This window comes from Accipiter gentilis, chromosome 34, assembly GCF_929443795.1.
Source record: "Accipiter gentilis chromosome 34, bAccGen1.1, whole genome shotgun sequence".
NCBI lineage: Eukaryota > Metazoa > Chordata > Aves > Accipitriformes > Accipitridae > Astur > Astur gentilis.
This window is the reverse complement of record NC_064913.1, coordinates 15,744,539-15,772,065: the sequence shown is the minus strand read 5'-3', so window position 1 is coordinate 15,772,065 and position 27,527 is coordinate 15,744,539. Positions and strand designations below refer to the sequence as shown.

The following is a 27,527-nucleotide window of genomic DNA, read 5'->3' as shown; positions in this document are numbered from 1 at the left end:
ATGGCGAGCTTCACCGTCTGGGACTACGTGGTCTTTGTGGCCATGCTGCTGGTCTCGGCCGCCATCGGGGTCTACTACGCCTTCGTGGGAGGGGGCCAGAAGTCCTCGAAGGACTTCCTCATGGGGGGCCGCAGCATGAGCGCCCTCCCCGTCGCGCTCTCCCTCACCGCCAGCTTCATGTCAGCGATCACCGTGCTGGGCACCCCTGCCGAGATCTACCGCTACGGTGCCATCTTCTGCATCTTCGCCATCACCTATGGCCTGGTGGTGCTGTGCAGCGCCGAGATCTTCCTGCCCGTCTTCTACAGGTTGGGCATTACCAGCACCTACGAGGTAAGGTGGAGTGGAAGGCGCCTTTCCACAGCCTTCAGGGAGCTGGGGGGCTTCTTATGCCTGCTTTCTACGTGTCTCCCCTCAGCCTCTTCCCCCAAATCCCCCTGCACTCTGTGCTGCTCCATATCTCCACAATGCCAAGAGCAGGCTGCAACCTGCTCTGTCCCCAAGTCTGCCCAAACTCCCTTCGCAGAGACGAGATGCTCAACCCTGCTGTCTTGGCTCAGGAGCTGTGCACCATGCCCAGATTTGTTCCCTCACTCCAGATACTCAGTTCAGCATGTGGATTAATCCTCGTGCAGCTTGGATGGTGATATGTGGTTAATGATGTGTAATTAATATGCCAAGAGCAGAGTGCAAAAGCATCTAACATAGGAACCAGAGTTCTTACATCACGCTCCCTCCAGATAGGTTTCTATGCTTAGGTGCAGCCATGAATGTCCCCCTCGAGCAGACTATATATTTGTGCTGTTCCTAGAGATTTGGCGGAGACACCCTTTCCACCTGAGGCTGTTCACGCTGCTGAATGTCTTCTCCATTATGCTTATACAGGGAGGTCAGTAAGCGCTCTGTGTCTGCAGGAGTTCCACCAAAAAGTGGCTGGGCTGGACTTCAGCTCAGCGTGTAAGTTAAAGCCATAGCTGGCAGCACAGAGACATCTGGGGTGGTGGGACAATCGCAGGTCAAGTCTGACTGTTTTGGGGTGAGGAAACACCTTGTCAGGACTTTCTTCTGACTGAGAAGGTCTGTGCAACCTGTTTATCTTCCTGCATGGAGATAGTTCGTAGCTGCAGATTTGGAGGCAAATTGTTCTTTTCACAGAGGACATTGGGAAAGGGGGCATCGGTGCAGGTGAAAGTCCTTGGCCAGCTACTTTGTTTCTTTAGCATGTTATTACACTGAACAGGGGTGTTGAAGCACTGGAGGCCGAAAACAAGGCTTCTGTTGGTAGATTTAGATAAGAATTCACCAACAGAAATCTCTGGTGGCTTCCAGTGTGTTTTAAACTACTAATCTTTGGACTGCCAGTTATGATGATATTTAAAATAGGGCTCTTTTAAATAAAGACTTATAATTGTGACTGGAAATGCACTGATAATCTTAGGGTTAAATCAGAGTAAAGCACCTATAAAAGATATATCTTCTATTTGTGGACAGAGTTCAGAGATTAAACAGCTTTTTGTGTCTGTCCGGGGGTTCAGCACTGATTCCCTGCGTGGACATGCTCACAGATCACGTTTTAAATGCTCAATTCACGAGTAAGGACTTTGAGATACTTCAGTGTTTGTCTGTGTCGATTGAACAGATCGGCAGGCAAAGGAGATCCCTTTTGTACAGCCACACACCCTAGAGGGTTGTTCGGACAGATGGTGGAAAGAAACCTGCCCTACAGCATGACAAATTCATACCGAGGTTGCGCTGTCCCAGGCTAGATAGAAAAGTGAGGGTTCCTGTTTTGCAAAAGGCTGGATTTCCACTTAACCTCTGGGATATGGCAGGCTGCTTTGGGCAGTGCAGGTGAGGATACCATGGAGGGTGCCACTGACCACTGAAAACCTTCTGTCCTCTCTCACAGCAGTTCAGATGGAACCACACTTAATGCCAGAGTTTCCAAATCGACTAAGGCTTAGGAATAGCTGTAATGTTTTTCTCTGATTTCACAACGCAAGTGGGTTCTGTTGTTTGCTGGTATGTCACTGTGAACTTTTAGGTTGCCCTGTGCACATTCAGGAGTTGGACTCGATGATCCTCGTGGGTCCCTTCCAACTCAGGATATTCAATGATTCTGTGATAATATGTGCTGGTCTTTGCCAGGTCACGGTGAACAGCTCCTTGTCTACTGAGTGCCTTGGGGCAGCAGGGTAGCACCAGTTTCCATTCTGCAGACTCCATCGTATACTGACTAGCTTATGTCTACTTCACTTGCTGGCGTGTTATTACCCAGAGGTGAGGTTTGTAAAAAAATAGCAACTCAAGTTGAAAGAGATATCAGTCAAGGTGCCTAGGAGCTTTGGCCATTCATGAAAATATAAAAACGACACTATGCCCTTCCTGTATTGCTCATTGCTTCACTCTAGTCCTATCAATATTGCCAAGTTTCATTATAAACATTTGGGTTTTATTCTCTTTTGCAGTATTTAGAGCTTCGATTTAATAAATACCTGCGACTCTGTGGAACGATCCTCTTCATTATACAAACGGCAAGTAAACCTCAAAGCTGTTCTGCGGTCCTCGTAGCCATCACAATTCTTCAGCTTAGTGCAACAACTGTTTTCTCTGAATGGTTGATGAGGTTACCGCAGTGCACGGGTGGCTGGGAGTGGGAGCAACAAAGCTCTTTCCGCTCCAAAGCAATGAGGTGGGGAGTGGATGCTGGGCTACCTGCCCCTTGGGTCTCTGTGTTCATTGTTGAGCACCCAGAGCAATCACTTGGCATCAGCGCCATGCCAGGAGACGAGCGACCCTTCACTGCAGGGTAGCAGTGCAAAGAGCAGTTGTTCGCCTGCCTGCTGGAGAAACCCACAATGGGTTCAAAATGTAAACATGCCCCAATTATCTACAGCGGCAGTTTTCATCCTCTGGTGCATGGATTCTGGGAGTCTGACTAATTCTCAGGGGTCTGTGAAAGGTGACAAAACAAGCTGTCAGGAGCTGTCATTTATTGCACAAGGGTTTGCACCACCACTGCTGGAAAAAAACCTGGGTGTCTGCAAACTGAGAAGTAGGAAATTACTGCCTTGGGGAATGTTAAACTAAAGCAGTCCCTGAAATTATTGTTGGTGCAGTTTGCTGTAGCCAGCCCACTGTGGTAGTCAGTATGAGACCACAGCTTTTAAATGTACAGTGAGTGTGTGCCAAATGCACCAGAAATAAAAATGTGTCCTTTTCACAATTTTGAAGTGGACTTTTGGGGCAATTCAAAGCAAGAATGAATATACAATCAGAAAGCTTTTCAAGTTACCTGCTTGCTTTTTGCCGGTTTTTGTATTTTTAAGACACACCAGGAGTTACAGGGCAATCACACTTGCACCAATAAGGTGGTGGTCAATGCAGTGCTAACTACTTATTTGAACAGTGCTGCTTAGCTGACAGTTACAGATACGCAAGCCCACAGGAAAAGTAGAGTGCTAGCATGTGTCAATCCTGACACTGCTTCATGAGCAAATATGAAGACATCACAGTTGCATAAGTTGGAACAAGCCAAGCATAATCTTTGCTTGCAAAGATCAGAAAATTAATTCTATACAACTTAAATAGATGCTCAAGGAAATTAACTAAAGATCTATACATGTCTTTCTGTGCCAATCACTACAAACTTAACCTGAATAATGAAAAGAATAGTGAGGAAAGGACACCCCCCCCCAAGATTTTAATGGTGTAATTTTAACTGTTCTGTGAATATTGGCATGTGTTTAAACGAAGAAAAAAAAAGGATATGTAGTAATACAACCTGAAAAACAACTGAAGAAGTGGAAAGATTGTATCATCAGTCCTGTTTTAATTTACACAAAAATGTGATCATACTTGTGACAGATTTTAATTTCTGGTGGTTCAAAGCGTCTGGCACTTGTTTGCTGTGTATGAGAAAGCCACTTTCTTATGCTGAATTCCTGAATTAGCAGGCTTGGAGAGATACGGGTTTGATTGATAGACTATTAGATGGATAAGGAATTGGCTGGATGGTTGCGTCCAAAGAGTTGCAGTCAACAGCTAAATGTCCTAATGGAAACCAGTAATGAGTGGTGTCCTTCAAGGGTCTGTACCGGGACGAATACTGTTTAGTATCTTCATCAATGACATAGTGGGATGGAGTGCACCCTCAGCAAGTCTGTGGATGACACCAAGCTGAGTGGTGCAGCTGATTGACTAGAGGGGAGGGATGCCATCCAGAGGTACTTCTACAGACTGGAGGAGTGGGCCCATGCGAACCTCATAAAGTTCAACAAGGCCAAGTGCAAGGTCCTGCACGTGGGTCAGGGCAATCCCCAATATCAGTACAGACTGGGGGATGTTGGAGCAGGTCCAGAGGAGGGCCACGAAAACTATCAGAGGGATGGAGCACCTCTCCTGTGAGGAAAGGCTGAGAGAGTTGGGATTGTTCAACCTGGAGAAGAGAAGGCTGTGGGGACACCTTACTGCAGCCGTTCAATATATAAAGGGGGCTTATGAGAAAGGCGGAGAGAGACTTTTTACCAAGGCCTGTAGTGACAGGACAAGAGGTAATGGTTTTAAACTGAAAGAGGGTAGATTTAGAGTGGACATAAGGAAGAAATTTTTTGCAGTGAGGGTGATGGGACACTGGACCAGGTTGCCCAGAGAAGTTGTGGCTGCCCCATCCCTGGCAGTGTTCAAGGCCAGGTTGGATGGGGCTTTGAGTGACCTGGTCTAGCAGAAGATGTCCCTGTCCCAGGCAGAGACACGGACTAGATGATCTTTAAAGGACCCTTCTCACCCGAACCATTCTATGATTCAGCAGCACACGCTGACAGTCACCGTATGGACAGCAAGTCAAACATTGACTGGGTGTGACAAGTGTCAGTAGTTGGCTGTGAAGTGATGCGGCTAGTTCTGCGGAGACATTCACCAGGGACTGCTCAGGACTGGCAGCTTTCTTGGCACACAAGCTATATAGGAAAACCTAGAGAGGACTCACGGCACGGAGAGAAACAAACATGCGCACACACAGGCGGGGAGTGGTACACGGGTAGGAATAACTATTTTCCCAATGGCCCCACCATCCTTGCTGGCATGTGCTTGTAGCAGGTGTGCAGCAGAGGGTGAGGGCAACCCGGTCATGCTGGGTGAAGCAGCCCCTCCATACTAATTTCCTCCCATAGTTGGATTACAGCTCACTCCAGTTACCTCTTGGCTCTCTCCCCAGCATAGCTGCTGGGCACGTGGTAGAGCTCCACCACTCCACCACAGGGACTGACTTTGACCTGCTCGAAAGCCACAGCAAGTAATCCAGCTGTTAGCCATCTTGCTCTGGTTTACCACCTGTGCCTAGGGCAGACTCCACGCTCGCAGGAAGGCCAAAGGCTTGCTGAAAGCTGGATGACATCTGATTCTGCTGCTTTTCCATGCCCAAGTCCCACCCCTGTAAATCAGGTAGTCAGAAGAGCTCAGCCATGGAAAGCTGATGCAAGTCAGCTCGGGACCTGACTGTGATTTAGATTCTTTGAATCAAGACCACTGACCTTCGCAGAAGTTGTCTGCATGTTGCAAGCTGTATTCCTCTGAACCACATCGCAGTTCAATTTGTCCTACTAGTACAAGACAGTAATGACAGTGGTAAAAAAGCAAACAGGATTTAAAAATAGACACAATGAAATTATAGAGAGTATCCGTGTATGAATCCCATTATGCCCACAAAAGTGGATGGAGTAGCTCCTTGATTTGTCTCTATCTTTACTGTATTGGGTGAAAATACAGATCTGCTGATAGTCATGCATGGCTTCATCTTACAGGAGTGTAACTCCTTATAATGCTATCCATAATGACTAACTAATGCTGTATTTTTTGTTCTTACTCACGTGCACTATAGTTGCATACTGAGAGGCATATTGATCCCAAGACTGAGAAAATAAATTGTAATAAATTCCTTGGCAAACCGTGTGTAAACCTCATCAACTTCCTCTTGCTCCTGTTTCTGCTGTATGACTGCAGTTTTAAAGCAATAAAATAAGTTAATTATAAAGGCCAGGAGAAGCTGAAGAGGGATTTGGTATTTAAGAGTCCCTGGTATTTATTTTTAAGAACACTAGCCTGTGAGACTGCAGTGCTGGTTTGTCTCAGACATTCATCTTCTAACAATTGGAATTATTTCTCAACAGTTATGAATTTAGGAAATATAGACTGCATAAATGCTTGAAAAGAAATCGTCTCAGAAAGCTATCACCTTTCCAGGAATTTACATTTATTTTGATGTTATATCTTTTTTCCCCTTCTAGACTTTATACACTGGTATTGTCATTTATGCTCCAGCTTTAGCACTAAATCAAGGTAAGATGAGTACACTGCAACTGTTCTACGGCTATAATTTTTTCTGCATATAGTACTGGTATGCTTTTTTTTGGTAATGCACACCTAAAAATATAGCTCAAGGCTTGACTGTGAAGTCTTGTGAGATTTCTGTTGATCCTGATGGGAACTCTGATAGAAGGCCTCCCATTTGTAATCCTAGTCCCTTAATCCTTACCTGTAAGGAATTATAGAAGAGGCTCAAGGGGAAAGCCTGCTCTCATTTACTCTACCTCTCATGCAATATCCTTAGGTAATGGCTACATTCAGAAAAGTTAAGAAGACTTAAGTAAATTTTGAAGTCAATGCAGAGACTAAACACACATTTAACTTCCCTGGTTAAGTGCTCTTCTTGAAGAGGACAGCCAGGCAAAAGTTCTGTAAATATGGTTTTGAGCCGCCTTGAACTCTTTAACTTGGCCTATCATTATGCCAGGAAAACCAAATCAACAGCAAAGAGATAGTCAACTTAAGATGTTTGTTGTGATATTTACAAAATTAAATATTTCCATTTTCTACTTCAAAATGACTCTCTGCTTTGAAAATGAGCCGCATTTCTTTTTAAAGGGGGAAAAAAGCTTTTATGTGGAGCCAAATGAAACTTTTAAACTGACACAATTAATTTGTCCACTTGGCAAGAAAAGGCAATAACAAAATGCAAATAAAAAATGAATCATTTTGGCTAGAATGAAAATCACAATTGTTCTGTTCATTGGGGTTTTTTTTGGCTTGTTCACTAAAAAAAAAGGAAAAAACCCCAATGCTGTCTGCATTGGTCTCCTCCAGGGTGTAAGTCCCACAGGTTTTATGTCCTTGATGTTTACATTTGCCCTGCAAATACATGCTAAACCAAGCGATGCCCTAGCTGGCTCCCAACTGGAAGCATTGTTTTTCATTAGCTTTGCTGCAGCAGTCCTCATTAGCCTGAGCTATCTGTCGGGGAGCCCCCGAGCACCCTGCCTGGTGCCACGAGAGCGTGCCAAGCTGCGGCAGTGACAGCCTGTACGCCAGCTACAGCACAGTGTGGTCTGGCATAGACATACTATCATGTTTCCCTAAAAGAAAGAAGAATAAAAGAAAGGCTTTTAGTCTGAGACATTTCTTTCAGACCATGCTTGAAGCACCCTGCATCCGTGGAGCATCGCCATGCTGTTTACTTGCTTAAATCCCTGCCTAAGGACTCTGTGGGACTACCCAGGCGCTTCGAGGAAGGACGTGTTTTAAAACCTTCCTGATTCGGGGCCTACAAACGTATTGGATGCATTGTTTGGCAGCTTTCACATTAAAGACAAATAGCTTCTTAGATCCTGAAATATATCTAACTTTTTAGCACTTTCCAATCTCTGTAACAACTGTTTCATTTTTAGAACTGGTTAGGGTGAATTCTCCGGTATAGACACACTAATCTGTTCATTGCCATTTTTACCTCCTACTTTTGCATTTAACTTATTTCTAGTTTTTTTCAACAACCGGATTCAGGGTGAAAAATCCACCTTCAGGTTTTTTGTCCCCAATGTGTCATTCACACTGGTGCCATTTCCCTCTTTTTCAGTCACTGGCTTTGACTTGTGGGGTGCAGTGGTGGCGACTGGCGTGGTCTGCACTTTCTACTGCACACTGGTACGTGGGCCCTTTGGCCGAGAAAAACCTCTGTTCCTTTCACCAATCACATCAAACAGGGAATATATTGAAAAGTAGCCTAATAACTGGCTTAGCCCATGGAAGTACATTTCACAGCGTAGCTGTAGCCACAGGGCCATATTCACCCAGGGACTTCTCTGGATGCAAAGGTAGCCACTATGTGACTCAAACCTTTTCTGTTTTGATACATTCAAACTTCTGTTGTTGCTGAAAGAACATCAAGAAGATAGATTTCCCTTCCTAAAAATCTTCCTGTGATTTTTTCCTCTCATCTAGTAGTGTTTAGCTGTGTAATTTGTCAAGCACCTGCTTATTGCAACGATAATAGTCCTGTCTGTTATTGAATAGAGCCACTGAAAATAGCAAGTGCCACATGAACAGCTTGGTCTTTAGATTAGTGTTAATTGACCAAGTGTCTAGGAATTATTAAATGGAACCTCAGTGACAAATTTATTTGTATATGTTGGATTAAATCATGTTTATTTTTATTCACATGAATGGTATGCCTTCTGGAGTGAGTGGTACTGTATACATGTAAGCTGAGCACTGTCTGCCAATTTATCTTTTGATAAAAGCTTCTGAACCAGGTTATGTGATGGAGGAAATACTGAATTAAACTATGTGTATGGCCAAAGTAAATTCTAGTGCACTTCAAAAAAGGGCCAGGATGTCCTGAATAGGTTCCAGGATGCATTCCTAAACACTCCAGTACAGAATTATTTCTATTAAAGAAGAAGAAATTCATCTATTATGCATAATACGGCTAGTAACATTTCTCTTAGTTGAATGTGAGTGCAAAGCAAGAGTGCTGCTGCCCTGTTGTACCTGATACGTGCTGTTCCTCATGCAGGGTGGTCTGAAGGCAGTGGTGTGGACAGACGTTTTCCAAGTTGGCATCATGGTCGCTGGATTTTCATCTGTGATTATACGAGCTGTGGTGGTTCAGGAGGGAATTGGACGCATTGTAAATGATTCCTACTACGGAGGAAGATTAAACTTCTGGGAGTGAGTTTGTACTTGCAGATGATGTCCCTCTTCATTCCTACAAATAGAGCCTATGTGACTAACTCTGAAATTAAATTGCTACTGAAGGAGGAGGAGGGCAGGAGTTGTGACCTAATTCTTATATATTTTTAAACAAGCTTACCTAGTTTGAGGGATATTTTTTATGTTTTACACCATGCAAAATCCTGTAAGGAGAAAATCCTTTTTATTTTTTCAAGTAGGTGTTTTAAGGATACATTTTGGATTCCACTGAAAGTGAATGGTTAATAGGAGAGGAGAATCATATTTATACCTACAACTTGCAAACAGCTGATTTGTCATTTAAGCTACTGAACCAAAACAACTGGGAAAATAATATTTTTTTATCTAATCTGAAAAAGGGAAATGTTCTTCTTTTCCTTAAAAGAAAAATTAAAAGTAGTTTTAATACTATTTTAACCTCCATTATTGTAACTAATCATAACCTAGAAATATGATCTTGCAAGGTCAAGAATACTCATTCTGACAGTGTTGACTCAAAAACTGATGTAAGTTAAAAAAAAAAAAGTTATTGTACTTTTGATGAATAGGTGATTCTGCTGAGAAACTTCACCCAGTGCCATTAGTGAAAGTTTAGTGCAACAAGTATTAATTACCTTTTGGCCTTTTGTCTATCATTTCACAATATTAATCAGGTTGTTCTGTAAAATTCTTCATGAAGTTTTCCAGTAAATCATTCATCTGTGGGTATTTTCTTTTTCTTGTGAATGGTCATTTTTTCAATCTGTTTGGCTGATTTGCAGTGGTTATGCTGCATTGCTTCTTCCCCCAATCACAGAGTTCACAGATGGAAAAAGAAAAGGAATAAAGGCACGTAATAGATGAAATAATATTACGTTGTTCACCAAGATAAGTATCATTTATTGCTAAAGAGTGATTTAAAAAAAAAAAAATATATATATTTACAGCCATCTAAACTCTGTTATTCACTTAGTGCTAAACCAGCATAATGTTTTACAGAGGCCCTGTACCCAAAGGCTGGGCGTGCAAACACACCTTTATATTGATGTTACACTCATGTCCCTTTAGATAAGCAGGCATATTAGACTTTTTACTGGAGCATCATTTCATCAGAACAGTCACAGGCATCATACAGCTTTACTTCAGACTGTAGTTTATAGGCAAATAAGTTAGTTAAACTTCACCTTTGGACAGATCAGAGTGTTTCACTGGATCAGATTTCAGCTCTGAGTTTTAAAATTTGCTTTCTGTGATTTCACTTAAAGTTGGAGTATCTGAATGCTCAAGATCTGGCCAAATTAAGAGAGTTTGTATTAGAGTAAGTATGGGGAAATTTTTTCTCCTAGGCATTAAGGTCTTCCCATAATGAGAAGATTTTCATATTCTGAATTTGTTTTCTCTTTTCCCTCTCCTTGTAGCTTTGATCCCAATCCTTTGCAAAGGCACACCTTCTGGACGATTGTTATAGGTGGGACTTTCACATGGACTGCCATATACGGGGTCAACCAGTCTCAAGTACAGAGATACATCGCATGCAAAAGCAGGTTCCATGCAAAAATGTAAGTCTGCCTACAGTAACTCTTAATGTCTGAATTGAGCAGTGACTGTTCTTTATAAGGGAGGTTTTTTTTAAAGAAATGGTTTTTGTCTATAAAAACCATTTGTAAAGAGTAACAATTTTTGCTTTCTCTTTTGTGGACCAGGTAGAAGACAAATCAGCACAATAAATACTGGGTTTTGAATTACATATAATTGCAATAACATTGAACTTTGTGCCAGAATGTTTTACTGTGCCAGTATTCTTGCATACAAATAGCTGCATTAAGTTTATATGCAACCTAAAGACCAAATAATACAGTACTTGTGCTGAAGCCATATCAAGACAACATCTTGAATTGCTACAGTGCTAAACCTAAATCATTCTGTAGGAATTTTGTATAAGTAAAGACTAAAAATTTTTTCCATACCGATGAGTATAGGCATGAGAAAGTGCAGTAATGTTTTATTCAGTGATAAAATTGCTGAGAAATCATATATTTTGTTTTCATAATAATCATGACTTTTTTTTTCTAGGAATTCACTAGGGAGGGAAACTGGCAGAGAGTTCTGTTTTCCTTGAATTTAAACATTTCTGATCAGCCTTTACTCTAGAATGGAGTACATTTACTAACTCTATTATCTTACCTTTATCTTTAGTTTCATTCCAGTAGTTCACAACTCAGGACTTAAGAATTATTAGCAAGCTCATAAAGTCCATTTATAGGAGAAATACCTAAAGCACATCATAACCGTAGTCCCTATAAATTCTATAATACAGTGACATACAGAGAAGGAATTTTATGAAGGCTTTCACTTCATAAAGTTAGCAAAATACCCACAAAATCATGCACAGTTCAGAACTGAAATATTTTGTTTATGGCAATAAAGAAAATCCACTTTTCAGCCATTTACGCTGCAGACAGGAATATGCTGATGCTCGCCATCAGCCACATCTCCAGCATACAGTGCCACATCTCCAACACGCCACGTGGCTTCTCCGCAATCTCTGGCATGTGGCAGGGTTCCAGATTCTTGGCACTGCAGAGAGAGGAGGTGCATCCCACATCTGCAATGCTGCCTGGCATGATTGCGTATAGGAAAACAGCTGCATACATTGTGCCAGATTTGTGTGCCAGGGAGACTGTTTTTCCCAAGCACCTGCTCCACTTAGGGCTGTGCTCCTCTTGCACTCTCCCTACCCTCTTTGTAAGGAGGGACACTTCCAGGCTGTCCCAGAAGCAGAGTGTGGCCAAGGGGAATCTGGCACCATGGCAGCTTCTGGGCAGATTTTCTGAGCTGTTGCAGCAGCTTTGACCAGGACTGGAGGCTCTCTGGTTCTGGAGGGGCTTGGAAGGGATTTATAGCTCATACCGTATTAGCAGTGGAACAGCCTTAATCAGCAGAGTCCTCTCCTGCTGGCGTGGGTGGTTGGACTCCATGGCATCTTGCTTCTGCCTCACGTGTGCAGGGTATTTCCCCTGCACAGAGAAATCACTTTGTATAATGGTTGTGGCTTGTCACAACTATAAACACTGCCATTCTGTGGTGACTAGTTCATTTGCAAATGTAATTGGACACATCTGGCAAGTCACATTGGTGGCCTGCACCTCTTAGTGCCATTTATCCTGTACATAAAAGTGTAAAATGTCATCAGGTCAAAGTAATAGGGTTTTGTACCCCTGTGGCACTTACTGTAAGGCTTTATAAGAGACAGCAAAATAATAGAGCTGAGAAAATAATTCTTTCATAGATCCCAAGTTGCAGATTTTGGGAAGGCCTTTAACAGTGGCACAAGAGTAGGAATTTCCTCAGGCTTTGGGAAAGGATTTTGTCTCATTCAAGAAACACACCAGTAGGTAGGAGTACATGCTGTCATCCTCAAACAGTAACCAGTAACTAGGCAACTTGAACAAAATGCTCATATATGAACAATAACAGGCACTCAGAGCAGGAGAGCTAAACTTTCTGAAAAATATGGGCTACTAACACATTTTTCTCTCCTTTCAAGGTCATCATCTGGTATGTTTCAGGGCTAAAAATCTTAGAGCCAGCCTGAAACAAACAACTGAAAATAAGGCTTGCGCAGTCACAGTGCCTGCTTCACCCAAACTCCACCCCACGTTACTCACCCAGAATTAATGGGAACACCTCCTGCCAATAGTGGTACAATTACTATCCTCCAGTGCTTACTCACAGGGTGTACCATAAGCTGGGATGTACATCAGAAGAAAAAAACCCCCAGCTTTCTTTTTACTGTCAAACACTGATGCAGTCTGAAAACAAGAATTGCTAGATTCAGACAAACAATTTCTTTTGCTTCCACATGTTCCTCTTGACTTTCTAATCTTTACTACAGGCTCTAGGCTAATACTGCTATTACATCTGTTCAAAAGAGTTTGATTGATTTAACTCATTGGTTAAATTTTGTGCTAAATCAGCTTCTGAATGCCTTATATCAAGGTAGATTATGCCAATGCAGGAACAGCTTCAGCTAAATGGATGCAAGACATCCAACCAATATGTAAGCATCTATAAGAAGAGGACCACTTCATTTTTACTAGATGAGTCTAGAGACAAATGTAATGTGCTGCTGGTTCTGTGTTTAGACCACCCCTAATTGCAAATACAAAGCATAAATGCAGAGTTTCCCCTACTATGTGTAAATCAGCTTTTCTTTATATAGGTCTTTTTAAAGAGTTTACATTGTGCTTGTCAATAATTTTTCTATGGTATGAACCTGATGGTTCAACCAGTTAATCTACATTACGCCTTTCTGAAAAAATGTCCATTTCAATGCCTAATGAGGCTTATAAAGGCAGGTTTACTTCTTCATTCATCCTGATGGTCCTCTAGAGCAGGCCAAAGGCTGGTGCCCCTTACCTTCTTGGGAACTGAAAGCACTAAAAGGCCTCCTGAAGCACTGCAAGCATGAATATATTTGCTCAGAAACCAAAGGTTCTCCCAGCAGAGGTCTTAGCAGTTGGCACAGGTCCAAGGTGTGTGATCTATCAGGCAGTTAAATCACTGTTGGCTGATGGTACACAGATAACGGAGAGGCAGCTGCCAGGAAAGAAATGCTTTTTTTCAAGGCCAAGCTCCAGGTGGGTGTGTTTGCTTGAACTGACCACCCTAGGTGAGAAGAACTTTGTGACCCAGGAGTTATCAAGAGCTGAGAAATGTTTGAGAAGATAGGGTAGTTAGATGGAAGGGAAAATTCCTCACTGGGCGAGGAGAACAATTTGTTTTTCTCTGCCAATAGAGGCTGCCTGTTGTGTGTGGCAAAAGTAGCAATAACGCCTGGTGAAAACGCATTTCTGCTCTCATCCTTAGCTGAAGCTCCCGTCTGGCCACGGGGAAGCGATGGGGTTACTGGACCGTACCAGGCTCCAAGTTATTTAATTACTAAAGGGGAAGCCCCGGGGTTGGTGGCAACCCCCTGCTCTCCGGCAGCGGCAGCTGTAGGTGGCTCCAGACCAGGTCCCAGGTCCTCATTGCTGCCTCCTGTGGAGGCTGTTCTGGGGGAAAACGGGGGATTTGTTGCTTTATGAGGGTAACTCCAGCGCCGTGTCAGTGTGGCACTGCAGCTCCAGAAGCTGAGGAGTACTGGGGCTGACTAAAAGGTGACCCACACTTCGATCTGGGGCTCCCCATCTTGCCAATCCGTCTGGGGTTTGTCTTTACCCAAGAAGTGCGGCAAGGCGGGAAGAGCGTCTTCTTGCTGGCTGCCTGCAACGTAAAACCGGCACACGTGCTGAAACGTGGGGATGCCATATCATTGTCGTATATTGCTCCCATCACCACCTGAGCAGCCTTTGTCAGGGGTCGGCGACTCAGACCGCACCGCCGAAACCAGAAGCGTAATTTCCTTATATTTAAAAACGCGCTCTCGCACCAGGTGAAATGCTGGGAGACACGTACCGTGACTCCCTTTCCAGCAGGCAGCCATCGACCGGGAGGTCTCCTCAGCGCTGGCACGACGCTCGCTTGTCCCCCAGCGGGGTCTTGCGGGACATCAGGCCCTGACGCGGCATGTCCATGCATTTTGGCGCAGGTCCCTCTACATCAACCTAGTGGGCCTCTGGGTGATCCTGGTCTGTGCGATGCTGTGCGGCCTGTCCCTTTACTCCATCTACAAGGACTGCGACCCGTGGATGGCAAAGGAGGTGTCGGCGTTCGACCAGGTAAGGTCCCGTCTTTCAGGGGAAGGTGGTGAGGGGGCATTCCTCCTCCACAGCCGTAACAACGGGGGGGTCACGAATAAGGACGTGCCCGAGTCCCGTATCAGGCGAGGCTAATGCTGGCGGATTAAGGTGAGAGCGTGGTGGGACGGAAAACCCTGGAGAAAGCAGCAGACCCATCCTCGGCACTGTTTAGTCCCGGCGCTGTGGGTCTGTCAGCGCCAGGTGAGGAGGGCAGCAGGGAGAGCAGCCACGTGGAGACTGCTCGGTCCACCCACCTGTGAGGGTATTTGGGGTTTTTCACCCAGAAATGGAGTGCCAGCCTTGCGTGAAGCGGGGCTTCAGAGAGAAGCGAGGGGGAACGCGTGAGGGACTGCAGGCCCTAGTGAGCTGCTTTGTAATCACCCGACCTAAACTGCTCGGCGCCAATGGAGGCGAAAGCCTTTTCAGATTTGAAACGTAATCGTGCCTGAAGCATACACCTGGAAGAAGGCTACCAGCAGGCGGTTCTTCACTAGCGATGGTGCATCCTTCCCTCCTTCAGAGGAGAGCTGGGCAATCAAACCGCGTTGTACCGTGCTGTGGGGAAACCACCTTGTAACCGACCACGGCCTCTCCCTAAACAGGCCCCGAGCAGCACATTTACCTGAGGAACTAGAGCTCTGGGAGCCCGTAGACCGACCGGAGTCAGGGCCCAAGAAAATCATGCAAGTCTTTTTTTTGTATGTTTATGCCTGGGCTATAATCACAGGCTCTGGATGACACCCCATGGACGATAGCTGGAAGGCCAAGAGAGGAGTACAGACAACAGAGTACCTGAGGCAGGACTACCTGGTCTTTAAGGGTAGAATAAAATGAGATATGGAAAGCTAAGGTGAAAACCCAAAGGAAATTAAGTTGTTCCTGTCAGTCAAATTCTTTTGGTGAAAACTGGAAGCAAGATACTAAAAAGACCGACTTGTCTGTGAAAAAAAATGGTTCACAGGAAGAAAAAAAATCTTAAAATTCTTATCTCTTTCCAGCACTCAGATCATGCAAAGGTCAACAAATGACACACAGTTTCCAATAAGGAAATTGTTCTCAAGTACCCTGAGGTTATTGGCCTGTATCTAAAAACCTTTTTGTGGAGTCAACAGCAGACCTAAGCATCTACTGCAGCACCCGAGCCCAACCGAGCGACGTACAATACAGACTACGTGCTGCCCAGCGCTAGCTTCCTGTACCATCGTCACTGGAACCCAAGCCTGACGGCACGGCTGTATGCTCACCTCTGCTGGTCTAAACAGACTTTGCTGTATCTCAAGTGGATGTTTTAGGATTGGTTTTTCTCTGTAGAAAACTAATAAATAGTGCAAGGTGGGACATTCAAAATCAGAACAGCTGGGCAGAATGCCAGTGAGAAGGGTATTACAAAAATAATACAGTGACAAAAAGAAGTAGGGCGAGATAGTAATATTTCTTACTCTCTGGATTTTTCAGCTAATGCCATACCTAGTGCTGGACATTCTCCACAATTTTCCAGGAGTGCCAGGGCTTTTTGTGGCTAGTGCCTACAGTGGAACATTAAGGTAATTTAATAATTTGGAACCTAGTGTCTTTTTCGTTACAGCTAAAGTTGCTTTTATAATAACACTTTTGCATTTCATTTCTTTGTCTAGCTAATTTTAAAAAAAGCACTATAAGATCTTTGCTAATGCAGCTTAAAAATCCATAGTTTCTAACAGTGGCTCTCTGAGGTCCTAGAACTCAAAGCTCTTTGGAGTTCCCTACTAGCAACATGAGGAAACAGCTGGTCACACGCAATGTACAGATCTAACAAATGCTCCTCTCTGTGCTTTTAAAGTCCCTCTGCTATAGGAATTTTTAAGTATTATAAATGGGTGTTTACACAAAAGAGCTACAGTTTGGGAGAATTTCCTACTGCTCATCTTTAATTTTCCAGTTTCAAACCTGCATAACTTTAAAGCCACCTCCCTTTCCTCATCCCTGATCTTTAGAGTCTTGTTTACAAAAGAGTTCCTGGACTTCCAAGTGCCTTGAATGAACCCCATGAAAACAACAATCACTCTGTATTTTTACTGAAGGAAACAAATCCATCCCCTTCTATCCCATAGTGGGGAGTGTTTTGTTCAGCTTTCCCAAGGAGCATCTTTTTAAGAAACATCACCTCTCTTGAGGAAGGCTCTGAACAGATAAAAATGAGGAAACTTAAGAATGTGACACCAGAATAATTTTTTTGTTCTGAGCACTTGTAGCTACACAAATAGAGGCAACAGCCAGGATATTTGTTTTTCACACTGAGGAGAAGGTGGTGGCTTGTGAGAGCAAGGTACACATAGACACGAGATCACCTGACTGGCTTTGTGCCTTAGGAGTGCTAGTTTTTCTGACCCCATAGGGAGCTTGGAATAGTTCAGTTTGGACTAGATGCCTAATTTTTAGGTGACTATAATTAGATTATCTGAATCCTCCTCTGAGAGTGCATTCAAAGTAATCAGTGACCAGCATGTAGGAATTTTACCTACCCAGATATATACTGTGTAGATCATTTGTGAAGGTATCATGTATACCACTAGTGTTTACAGCTTAGCCACATGGAATAGATATTTTCATTGACTTCTCCAGGCCTGTCTTTGCATCAGGATTTGCCTTGTCTTCACTAAGAGCAATTATTTTAGAAAAACTTTTGTAAGCTGTTAACTGTGTCACCTGGAATACTAAGTTATTTCAACCAATACAGCAGTTAAATTAGCTTTCTGACACTGGTCTAGATAGTGGCGGTTTCCCTCTGCCAGTAACTCATCTGTTATCTACGATTTCAGCTTCTAAGACAAAAAAATTGTATAAATCTTGCCTTCTGTAGTACTGTGTCCTCCAGCATCAATGCTCTGGCTGCCGTGACTGTTGAAGACCTCATTAGACCGTACTTCAAATCCCTCTCTGAAAAGAAGTTGTCATGGATTTCCATGGGGATGAGTATGTCTGGAAAATACCTTTTCCACTTTTGCTTTACAAAGTGAGGGCTCGATTAAGATCTCGCTGGCGGCAGTGTAAATCAGGACTAAGTGGATTCACACCAATGGGACTATGTTGGTGAAATACTTCGGGGAGATGAGATGAGCTGTGCAGGTTTTACACAGAATGGGGGACAAGCTATTTCAAGTGAGCGTAAGGGAAAAAAAAGCCATCTTGTTTGATCTTTAAGCAGGAAAGATGCACTGCATCTGTATTCAATATTGATTCGCAATACTACAAAGCCAAATGTCTCAGACTGAAACACATGCTATTTTTCTTTCTTCTGTCAAAAATGAGAAGCATAGGAAACAATTTTGTAACAAACCTTTTGAACTGAGTGATAACATGAGCAATAGCATTGTGTCCCAGTAACATTCCAGAGAACAAGAAGCTTCACGTCTTCTCTGATATACTCTCAGACCTCAGTCTGTTTAGCTCCTCTGTTTAATGTAACTCAAAGAAGAGGGCCAGAACTAGGCTGAGCAGATGGTTTAAATCTCTGAAGCGCGATTGCCATCTCTGCTAGTTGTACTGTCTGCGACCAGCTGCAGGTGTAGCCCGAGGCAGTGTTTGTAGTAAGTGTGGAAAAACCACAGTCCCAACGTGGTGTCATAGCCCACACCAGTGAGCACAGCAGACTGGTGGCAGGTGACAAGCATTAAATATATTCACCTGAGAGCAGTTTCTTAAACATTATTGCAAACAATGTTTATGCCAAAATTATTGTTGATCTTATCATGAGTTGCCTGACATATCACATTATACAGTGAAATTAACCTATTGCTTGTGCAGTAAAATTCATCAGGGGTAGAAAAAAACCCCAAATGAGCCTGTGTTATGGGCCCTAGGAAGAAACACTATGTCCTGATGACCCAGGATGTTCTTTGTCACGGCACCACCTCCCAGTCATGTGCCAGCATTTACTTTCTTGTTACAAAGACTTTAGAATGAGAAGCAAAAATCATTCCCTCAAAATAAGGACTATGACACAGGAGATTAGCTGAGAAATATGAACAATACATGTGGTGTTGCCACTATGGCGAATTCATGGCTGTCATTCAGTGACTAATCTTTAGTAATACACAGGAAGAGGATTTTCACAAGTTTGCATGATCTCCTCTTAATGTAAACAGAAACCTGACCTTTTGGCCAAATCAGGCTCTCTTAGAAAACCCCAGATGCTAGTAGGTTTGTTTTGGGGATGTCAGGGGCCATGCTGAGTTAGATGGAAACATTTCCATTAGCGATTTTCAAACTTTGGCAGATTTACGCATCATTCTGCCTTTCCCACACAGGCCTATTTTATGGTGGAGTCTGCATCGCTATGGCTGCAGTGGCATCTCTCCTGGGAACCTTGCTGCAGGTAGGTGTCAGGCTGCTTTTTCATGCCCATGTTGAATGATCCAGCATGAATTATGTAAGAAAATAATTGCTGGATACCATTATGAGATTAGTTTTTATTCTTCGTTTGGTACTGACCTCAAACAGCCCATGGCTCAGCCTGCGCTTTAAGCACCCATGTAACTATACCAAGTCCTGCCAGCTGAGTACGCACCAGTTAACCACCCCACCCCCCCCCCCCTCATAATTTCCTTCTCAAAATCTTCCTTTCTTACCATGTTGGAGGCTTCAACTTTCTTGCACAGCACCTGATAGCAGACTCTCTTCCTTCCTCAGGCAGCACTCAGCATTTTTGGCATGGTCGGCGGCCCCCTTTTGGGACTGTTTACCTTGGGAATCCTCTGCTCCTTTGCAAATGCAATTGTAAGTAGAAATTTAAAGCCCTGTTCATCCAAAATTCATTGATAATTTTGGGCATCTCCTTTCCCCTTTCCCCCCAGTAATTTTATGTTGGGCAGTAAGGGAGATGTCTTTGATGCTTTCCATGAGAACATTTCCCCTTGCTCCCTTTCATCCTTATCCCAAGGAAGTGATGAACAGGGCTGTATAAGAACTTGAATTTCCATCCCATAAAGAGATTTACATGGCCAAAGCCGGGGGGGGGGGGGGGAAGAATCTGAATAAAAATGAAACTTTGACAAGGATTTGTGGAAAACACAGTTTTAGAAGCAGGGAACAATGTGTCTTGAGATGTAGCTGAACACCCAGTAGACTCAGAGGATGCTGGCCTGTCTGAGCAAAAGGGGGTCAGGCTGGGAAAATGGCTCCCAAGCACTTGCAAACTGAATTGGGGTGTTCTCAGAGTGCTTCAGTATCATGAAAGTATAATTTCCAGAGGAAAAAGCTATTTCATCAAAAAACATATTTGACGAACTTTGGAAATATGGTCCACGGGTTAGTCTGACAGGACTGCTGTTTGGTAAGGTTCACCGATCATTAACCTTTACCTCTTTGCAGTTGCAAATTTTATGTATATACTAAAAAAGTAAAATAAAGTAAAATAAAAATCACTAGCTGTCAGCCTAGAAAAACCCAACCCTGAAGTAGGAGACACTTGCAAAAACAGATCACATGAGAAAAAGGAAAAATTGCTTCTGTATTTGTTCAAGGAGGGCCTCAAATAAAGCAGTATTTTCCTATATACCATGTGGCCCAAAGCTATCCTTTGATTGTAAAGGCATAGTGGCAAAATAAAGAGGTATGCTCGGGAGCTGTGAGTAAACACTGTATTTCCCAAAAGGGGAAAGATGTAAACTCCACCGCTCTTCCCCAACCATATATTTAATTTTTGCTATGGAGCCTACAGTTTAGATTATCTTGGCTGTTTCCTACTCATCTAGGTGTTGTTTTTTTCAAATATACTTTCATTTTTCATGTAAATCCAAATTTCATTTTCTGTTTTGCAGGGTGCATTTGTGGGTCTTGCCAGTGGCTTTGTTATTTCACTTTGGGTTGGAATCGGATCTCAGATTTATCCTCCACTCCCAGAGAGGACCAAGCCACTATATCTCTCAACTGCAGGCTGTAACATATCTTTAGAAAATTTGACATCAACAGTAAATCCATTAACAAGAATCTCCAACATACCAACTACAGAGAGGTATACAAGTTTGTCATGTGGAATCAACAAAGCATGTATTTGTTTTAAAGCAACACAAACATCTGCCTAGCATTTGGGTTACTGTAACTATCCCTCCCTGGTTTACCTACCAGGCTGTTTCAAGATGAAACAGTTTTCTCTGATTTTTTTTTTTTTTTCCTCCCGTCAGAGTGAAGTTTGTCTGAGTTATCCCAGAACTGAAGTCAAAGTGAATCTTCCTGTTGATCTGAAAAGCTTCAGATCAATATTTGAGTCTAAAGGCTTCAATATGCCTTACCAGGAACCATGGTGTTAAAGAAAACATAACATTTATAGTTATTGGATTAACTTCCATCGTCTGTCACATGAATTAAAGTAGTAGGCAGTTAAAGGGCAATTTGCCAGTTTAACAGCTCCACCTACAACAGCTTGTCTGTGCAGAAATAGTTCTTTTCAGGAAATTCAGAAGAGGGCATTATCTGTGTAGTGGGCAAAATATACGGGATTTTCTGCCCTCTGCAATTACCATATGTCTTATTTTGGATAATCACAATTAAGTGTAACAGTCATGAATGACAATATAGTGAACAGCAGGAACAGAAAGAAGCCAAACAAACACATTTCTAGGGATCCCCAATCCTTACACCTTAGAGCACTGTACAATCAACAGAGACACCCTGGTACACACATGGGTGCCCAACATCCAGTTTCATATACTGCACCTCTCACACCAGGCCTCCAGCATTGCTCATGGCTGAGGGGAAGCAACTGTTGCAACAGACAGAGCACATTATCAGGGAGAACAAAATAAGGTGTAACCTGGGTTGTGACAGTTGCCCTATTGTTTCTGGCTGTTTAGAGTTGATTTCCTACCTTTTTTTTTTTTTTTTTTTTTTTTTTTTTGTCTCCTTTAAATAATGTCCCCCCCTTCTAAAGAAGTTATCCCTTCATCTGGATAGCTGGAGCGCTCAGCTCTGCACTAGATTCCTAGCAGAGACAGGACTGGCCTGTTTTACCTGCTCTGTCCCATGCATTGCATCACGGTACTGACCAGTCTCCTCCCATATGAAGAAACTTGTCCTGCAAATTTTAGAACTGGCAGTGCACATTTTATTGTACAGAGGTAGTTCAAGACTACCAGGTTGCTTGAATCAGAAGTAACTTAGTATTTATACACTGTCTGGAAACAGAAAACATTTTCAAATTGCTTGGAATAGGACAGCGCAGATTAACACTTTTTCTGCTCTTTTTCAGGCCTGCCCTAGCAGACAACTGGTATTCATTGTCTTATCTCTACTTCAGCACACTTGGGACACTTATCACAGTGGCTGTGGGAATAATTACCAGCCTCCTAACAGGTACTTGTTCCGGAGCTGTGATTGAATGTCTCTTAGATCTCTTTCAAACCAGAGAGCTGTCATTGCCACAGAAGTGCCCGTGCCCTTGTTGCGAACACTGTGTAAAGGTTACCATCCTAAATGTCATGTCCTCCCCTCAGCCCTTCTGCACCCCACTCTTGGTCTCTGCTCACAGCAAAAGTTACTTCAGATTTCTAAATAGAAAGAAGTTTCAGCAGTTTTTTAACCAGAGGGGGGAAAAAAAAAAAAAGACATCTTTCCTTCCCTGTTTTATTAGATGCCAGCAGGGACTGGAGGTTTAAGGATTGTCTCTGAACATGGCAACAACTCCAAGCAAGCAGATACACTCATGCTTCTAGAGGACAAAAGCAGTTTTGCTCTGAGTGAGTTCAGAGCACTCAAGGGTTATTACCTGCACCTGTACAGTGCATGCTTTTCACCACATTCCCCAAGCACGTACCCAAGAGCTGCAGACCCTGTGCATGGCTATGTTAGCTTCTTTCTCAATTTCCCTATACTAGTTGTTCAAGGGGCAAAAACACCGGTAAGAGCAGGGACTTCAGTTCCAGCCCATGGCCTCACTATTCTTGCATCTAGGTGAGATGCAAAGCGCGCCTGTCATCCAGCTCATGCATGGCAGAAATAGCACAAAAGCAGCGGCTCTCACAGCTTTCCCCAGTATGCCCAGCCAGATTCCTATGACAGCCCTCATCTTTGAGGCTCTTAGATTTCAGACATATTAGTCTGACCTACTTCAGGACTATGAAACTCCAAACCCAGCAGACAAAATCAGTTCCATTAGCTTCCCCGTGCCTTGCAACTAATAAGCACAAGTTACACCTCTACCATTTTCTTTTCCTTGTGAGTTTCTAGAGGATTTGCTCTCCCCTTTCTTCCCATCACAAGCTCTTCCCATTGCTATAGTGATGCTTGTAGACAAATTTTGCCTCTTACCAGGTTGTGACCGGCTCATTCATGAGCCATGAAACAAAGCATGAAAACTGAGCAACTCAGTAAATCCAGATGAGAAATTCCTGTCATCGTCACCCCCACCAAACCCAAAAGAATTAACCCAACCACACTACCACCCTGCTTTTTGTGATACAAGATCCCATTTAAGCCTCAGGTGGCCATCAGAGCTAATTCCTAGCACCTGCATCTCCTTTCTTTCTCACACACATTCCCCCACAAGAATAGTTAATCTTCCATACCTTAAAAATGCCCAAACATCCCATCAAACCCTCATCCCCCCTGTTATAAAAATTGCAGGTGACTCTGGAGACAGGAGTTTTGCTGACAGGGAGCTGAGGACTGGCACTCAGGCTCCAGGGCTGCACTTGGTACCAGAGCTCCTGGACTGGCAGGGTGGTCCCAGATATCGCCGTATGGGATTCATCCTTTCCTGATGACTGTTTTTTTTACACAATCAGAAATCTGAGGAGGATCTAGGAAACTCTGGGACGTGGCTAAGGCATTTCAAATAGACCTTGAGGGATCATTTTATGTTTTGAGAGGTGCAGGGTATACGTCATTGTAAAGAAATGATCCTTAAGGCCGTGATTGCTTGATGGCTTTTGCTGCATGACTCCGTCCTGCTCACCTGGCCTGGTGCCCATAGCGGGGCTCTGACATATCATTTGCATGTGGAAACCTGGCTGATTGAAACCTGCCTATTTTGCAGGAGGACTAAAGCAGAACACAGATCGTAAATTCCTGCTGACCAAGGAAGATTTCCTGTCCAACTTCTCATGGTCTAAATCTGAGACAGTAAGTGTAATTATGCACCGCTGATATAAATCAATCTTTCCTCCTGAGGACAAAGGCAAAAAAATCGCTGGTTTATTTTTTCCCACCAGGATGAATAGCACCTGATGCTGCATGATATGACTGACTGCTTTAAGGCAGTGGCAGAGCACAAGGCGGTTAGGAGTAAAGGAGCTGGCATAGGCAGGGAGGCTATGTCTGGCCACAGCTTGACTACAGTGAACAACAGAGCAGCAGCTGAGACAAAGGACAGTTGTTCTCCAGGTTTCTGCCAAAATACTCCCTCACTAGCCTCTTGGAAGCTGGCCCAAGGCACACTTTGAACTTAGCAAAGCTTCCTTTGTTTGTAAACATGTGTTCTCTAAAGTCTGGATTATTTTTTTTTTTGCAACTTTGGTTACTGTTTAAGAGAAAATATTTCTAGTCAGTGTATCTGTTTCCTAGCTCCCTCCATAAGATATAAGAAAAGGTGAGACTTTATTTGGTAATAACATCCCTTAGAAGGGAGAATGTAGGGGAAATTTGGTGTGGGTTGTTTTTGTTTTTTTTTAAATAAACTATAGATCACTTTTCAAACAATATCCTCAGGATGCTGAACATTTAAGCTCAGCTTTGTTCAGTGTTTTTTGAGTGCTACAGTACAGGCAATGATCATATCTTTGAGATGGTCCAGTTTGCAAAATGTTTTTCCTCCATGATGACAACTGCTTTTAGTATGATCTCAGGTATTTCAGCTTCTGGATATGAACACCAGGGAGAGAAAAGGATTTTTACAATACTATCGTAACGCTGTTTTCCTGTGTCAGGACTGGAGTCCGGTTATTGTCATTCACTGTCTTTAATGGGCCAACATCTGTTTTCACTATCTGGGAATTTAATCCCTGAAGTCTTTTGAAAACCAAACCACCCACATGGAAGCTAATGTCCATGGCCATACTATTTTATGCCCAGAGTCAGAAACAAGTGTCTGCCTGGTTGTACAGCTAGGAGCTGGATAACACGTGGTTGGCACCACAAATAATGCAGAAAGTTGATTAAAAAAAAATCAGGGGGAACTGAGCAACTTCCTGTCCATGAAGAGCTCAACATATCATTATGTTTAACAGCACTGCAACATCAAAGCCATGATGCATGTTAATCTGCTCTTCATGTCAAAGATGGGGTAAAGACCAGGGGTTGGGAGTCAGTAGCTCAAGGACCTGGTGGTGACAGATCACTAGACATGAAAACAGCAATTAGAACTTTGCACACCCAACAATACTTCAGGCACTTTGCAGGACAATAACATTTTATGTGACAAGAACATTTTACACAACTAGTACCTTATGCAATAACATACTTTCCATACCCCTAGAAAAATACCAGCTACTGCAATGAATAACTATTTGTGCTCTGTCAGCAACCAACATGTGTTTTCCTGCAAGGCATCCTGTATGTCAAGCCTGACTCTGCTTGCATGCAGGTCAAAGAGAGGAAGACTGTTTCTTCCACTTCACAGCACAGCTTTTGTCTTTTGTTTTTTAGCCAGAGAAAGTGGAAGTGTTGAACTGGAAACCATTTACTGTGGCAGCCGAAGGAACTGACAACCCTGCTTTCAGCCCCATTGAAATGGATATTGCAAGCAATAAGAACAAAGCCAATGGCCCTCACATATGACGTGGGGCACCGGCAGCCCAGGAGGACAGTTTTGGTCAAGTAAAGCACTGTTGACATTCCTGTGCTGGGTCAGTTCCCAGCCCTGCTGGGGTCACGGGCAGGTGTCTGCTGAGCTTCGTGGCACTGTCACCTTTGCACGACCTTGACATTAGTCAGGAAAGGAATCAGGTTTTTCTTGCACTTCCTCACTCTCTCTCTCACTCTGGATCTTGGTGACAGGCCTTAAGGCAATGTTTCTATGTGAAATATTTGCCTGCTATTCTTGAGCTTCCTGGAAAATATCTGCTTTTAATCTTGGTTCACTCTCAGAGTAAATTTTTATTTGGTAAGAGCACTGTTCCCCCAGACATGGCTGTTTTTCTGGGTTTTTTTTTTCTTTCTTTTTTCTTTTAAGGCATTGAAAGTATGAAGAGATTAGGGCTGAGATTATCAGATTGCAAGAAACAGTGGGTCTTCTTTTAGTACAGGAGGTGTATTTAGTGCCATCTGGTTCGCTTGTGGAACTGATCCTGAGAGCATATTTATTTTGCTGGTTTTGTCGTATGTGTTTGGTTTTATTAAGCCACTTGTTCCCTGGTTACCTGCATCTCCTCCTCTGTGCTCACTGCTGGAAGCTTCAACAATGTCTTTGGTGATGGGTAGAGGCAAGAGTCAGTAATATCCTTCCCTTCACTCCCCGTCTCCCTCTTCTGCCCTGTCTTGCCCTTACAGAGCTGGTCCTCATGAAGGAAATGAGCTATGTGGGCTTTTTATTTAATGCCATATAGCAGAACCACAGCAGTCTTCTACCTCATGCCCAGCGTGCTGGCCTAGGATGGCTCTTGCACCGGGCTGGGCATAGCGCAGCAGAGATGTTAATGCAAGAAGAGGGCCCTCGCTGCTGTGCTTGACAAGAGGGAAGGCTGCATCTGCAGCTGCCACTGCTGTTATCTGTGGAGCTGTGAGCTGAAACCTCATGTAGCCATTTGTGTTCCTCCAGTCCCTGCTGTCACTCTGGGGATACATGTTCAAGGTCGGTCCAGATCAGGCAAGAGCACATGGTGTGTTTTGGCAGGCAGGCAGGCAGAGTCCGCTGCGCAATCCCCCTGGACGGGGAAGGGATCGCAGAGGATGTCGTTTGGTGAAGGCTTCTCCAGGGCTGCAGGGCATGAGGTGGCTTATCCTCTGGCTGGGCTGCCAAGAGAAGCTGAACAGCACATCTGCTCCGGACCAAGCACTGTACTGGTGGTTTGGGAGGGTGAAAACCCCCATTGCTTCCTTCTCCTGGGGGCTTTCTGGTACAGCTGGGACCCGCTGTGTTGGTTTTGTACTGCAGACTTTTTGCTGTGGCTATACGTGGGTGTTTAAAACTCCTCTACAGCAGCAAAGTTGAAAATCAAGCAAGCAGCAAGTTGGAAAATAAAAGCCACTGCAGGAAAGTTGAGCTGTGAAGCTTATAAAGCAGTCACGCTTGAAAATCAAATGAAAAACTGATTGCATGTCTTAAATGCTTTCCAAAAGTTATGCTGCATTTGTGCCAGGTGCTGAGCTGCTGTAACTTGGAATATGACACAGTGCTAGTTTATCTAACTTGACTAGGGCCCTTCAGCATCTAAATCAATTTATTCCGTGCCCCTGTAACAGAGGGCACTTGATGATCGCCTGCATAAGATGAACTGACAGGGTCAGAAAACATTAGGAAGAAAAAACGGGCTCCGAGGAGCAGACATCTACTAGAGGAGTACAGGCCAGACAGACACGGAAGGGGTTGTCACCAGGGCCATGTCTCCATCAGCTAACCCAGGGCAAAACTCCGTGGTGGAGACAGGTTCCCCCTTGGCCTCCTGAAGCAGTGGTTTGCGTGATCCAGTGCAGAGTTTAGGGCCAGCCCCTTGTCTCCTGTTCCTCTGCTGCAGCTCTGTGACCAGGTAAGTGCCTAAAGCCACTGTGTGGAAGGGCTGTGAGCGAGCGGGATAGATCCCGTGAGTTGTGCCTTGTGTCCTTGTATCTAAGATCTGAGACAAACAATAGCAACCTGAATAAAGTCTTCTGGGATTC

General features: G+C 43.7%; 1 protein-coding gene across 1 annotated transcript; it reads left to right on the top strand.

The window, feature by feature from the left end:
• Positions 1-25,727, top strand: SLC5A8 (solute carrier family 5 member 8). The gene is made up of 15 exons (XM_049792359.1): positions 1-333; positions 2,469-2,534; positions 6,285-6,336; positions 7,907-7,974; positions 8,846-9,000; positions 10,419-10,559; positions 14,591-14,720; positions 16,197-16,285; positions 17,581-17,693; positions 19,028-19,095; positions 19,410-19,496; positions 20,540-20,733; positions 21,967-22,070; positions 23,752-23,837; positions 25,359-25,727. The coding sequence occupies exons 1-15, from the start codon at positions 1-3 to the stop codon at positions 25,488-25,490; spliced, it is 1,818 nt and encodes a 605-aa protein (XP_049648316.1). The 3' UTR covers positions 25,491-25,727.
• Positions 25,728-27,527: the final 1,800 nt, after the last annotated feature.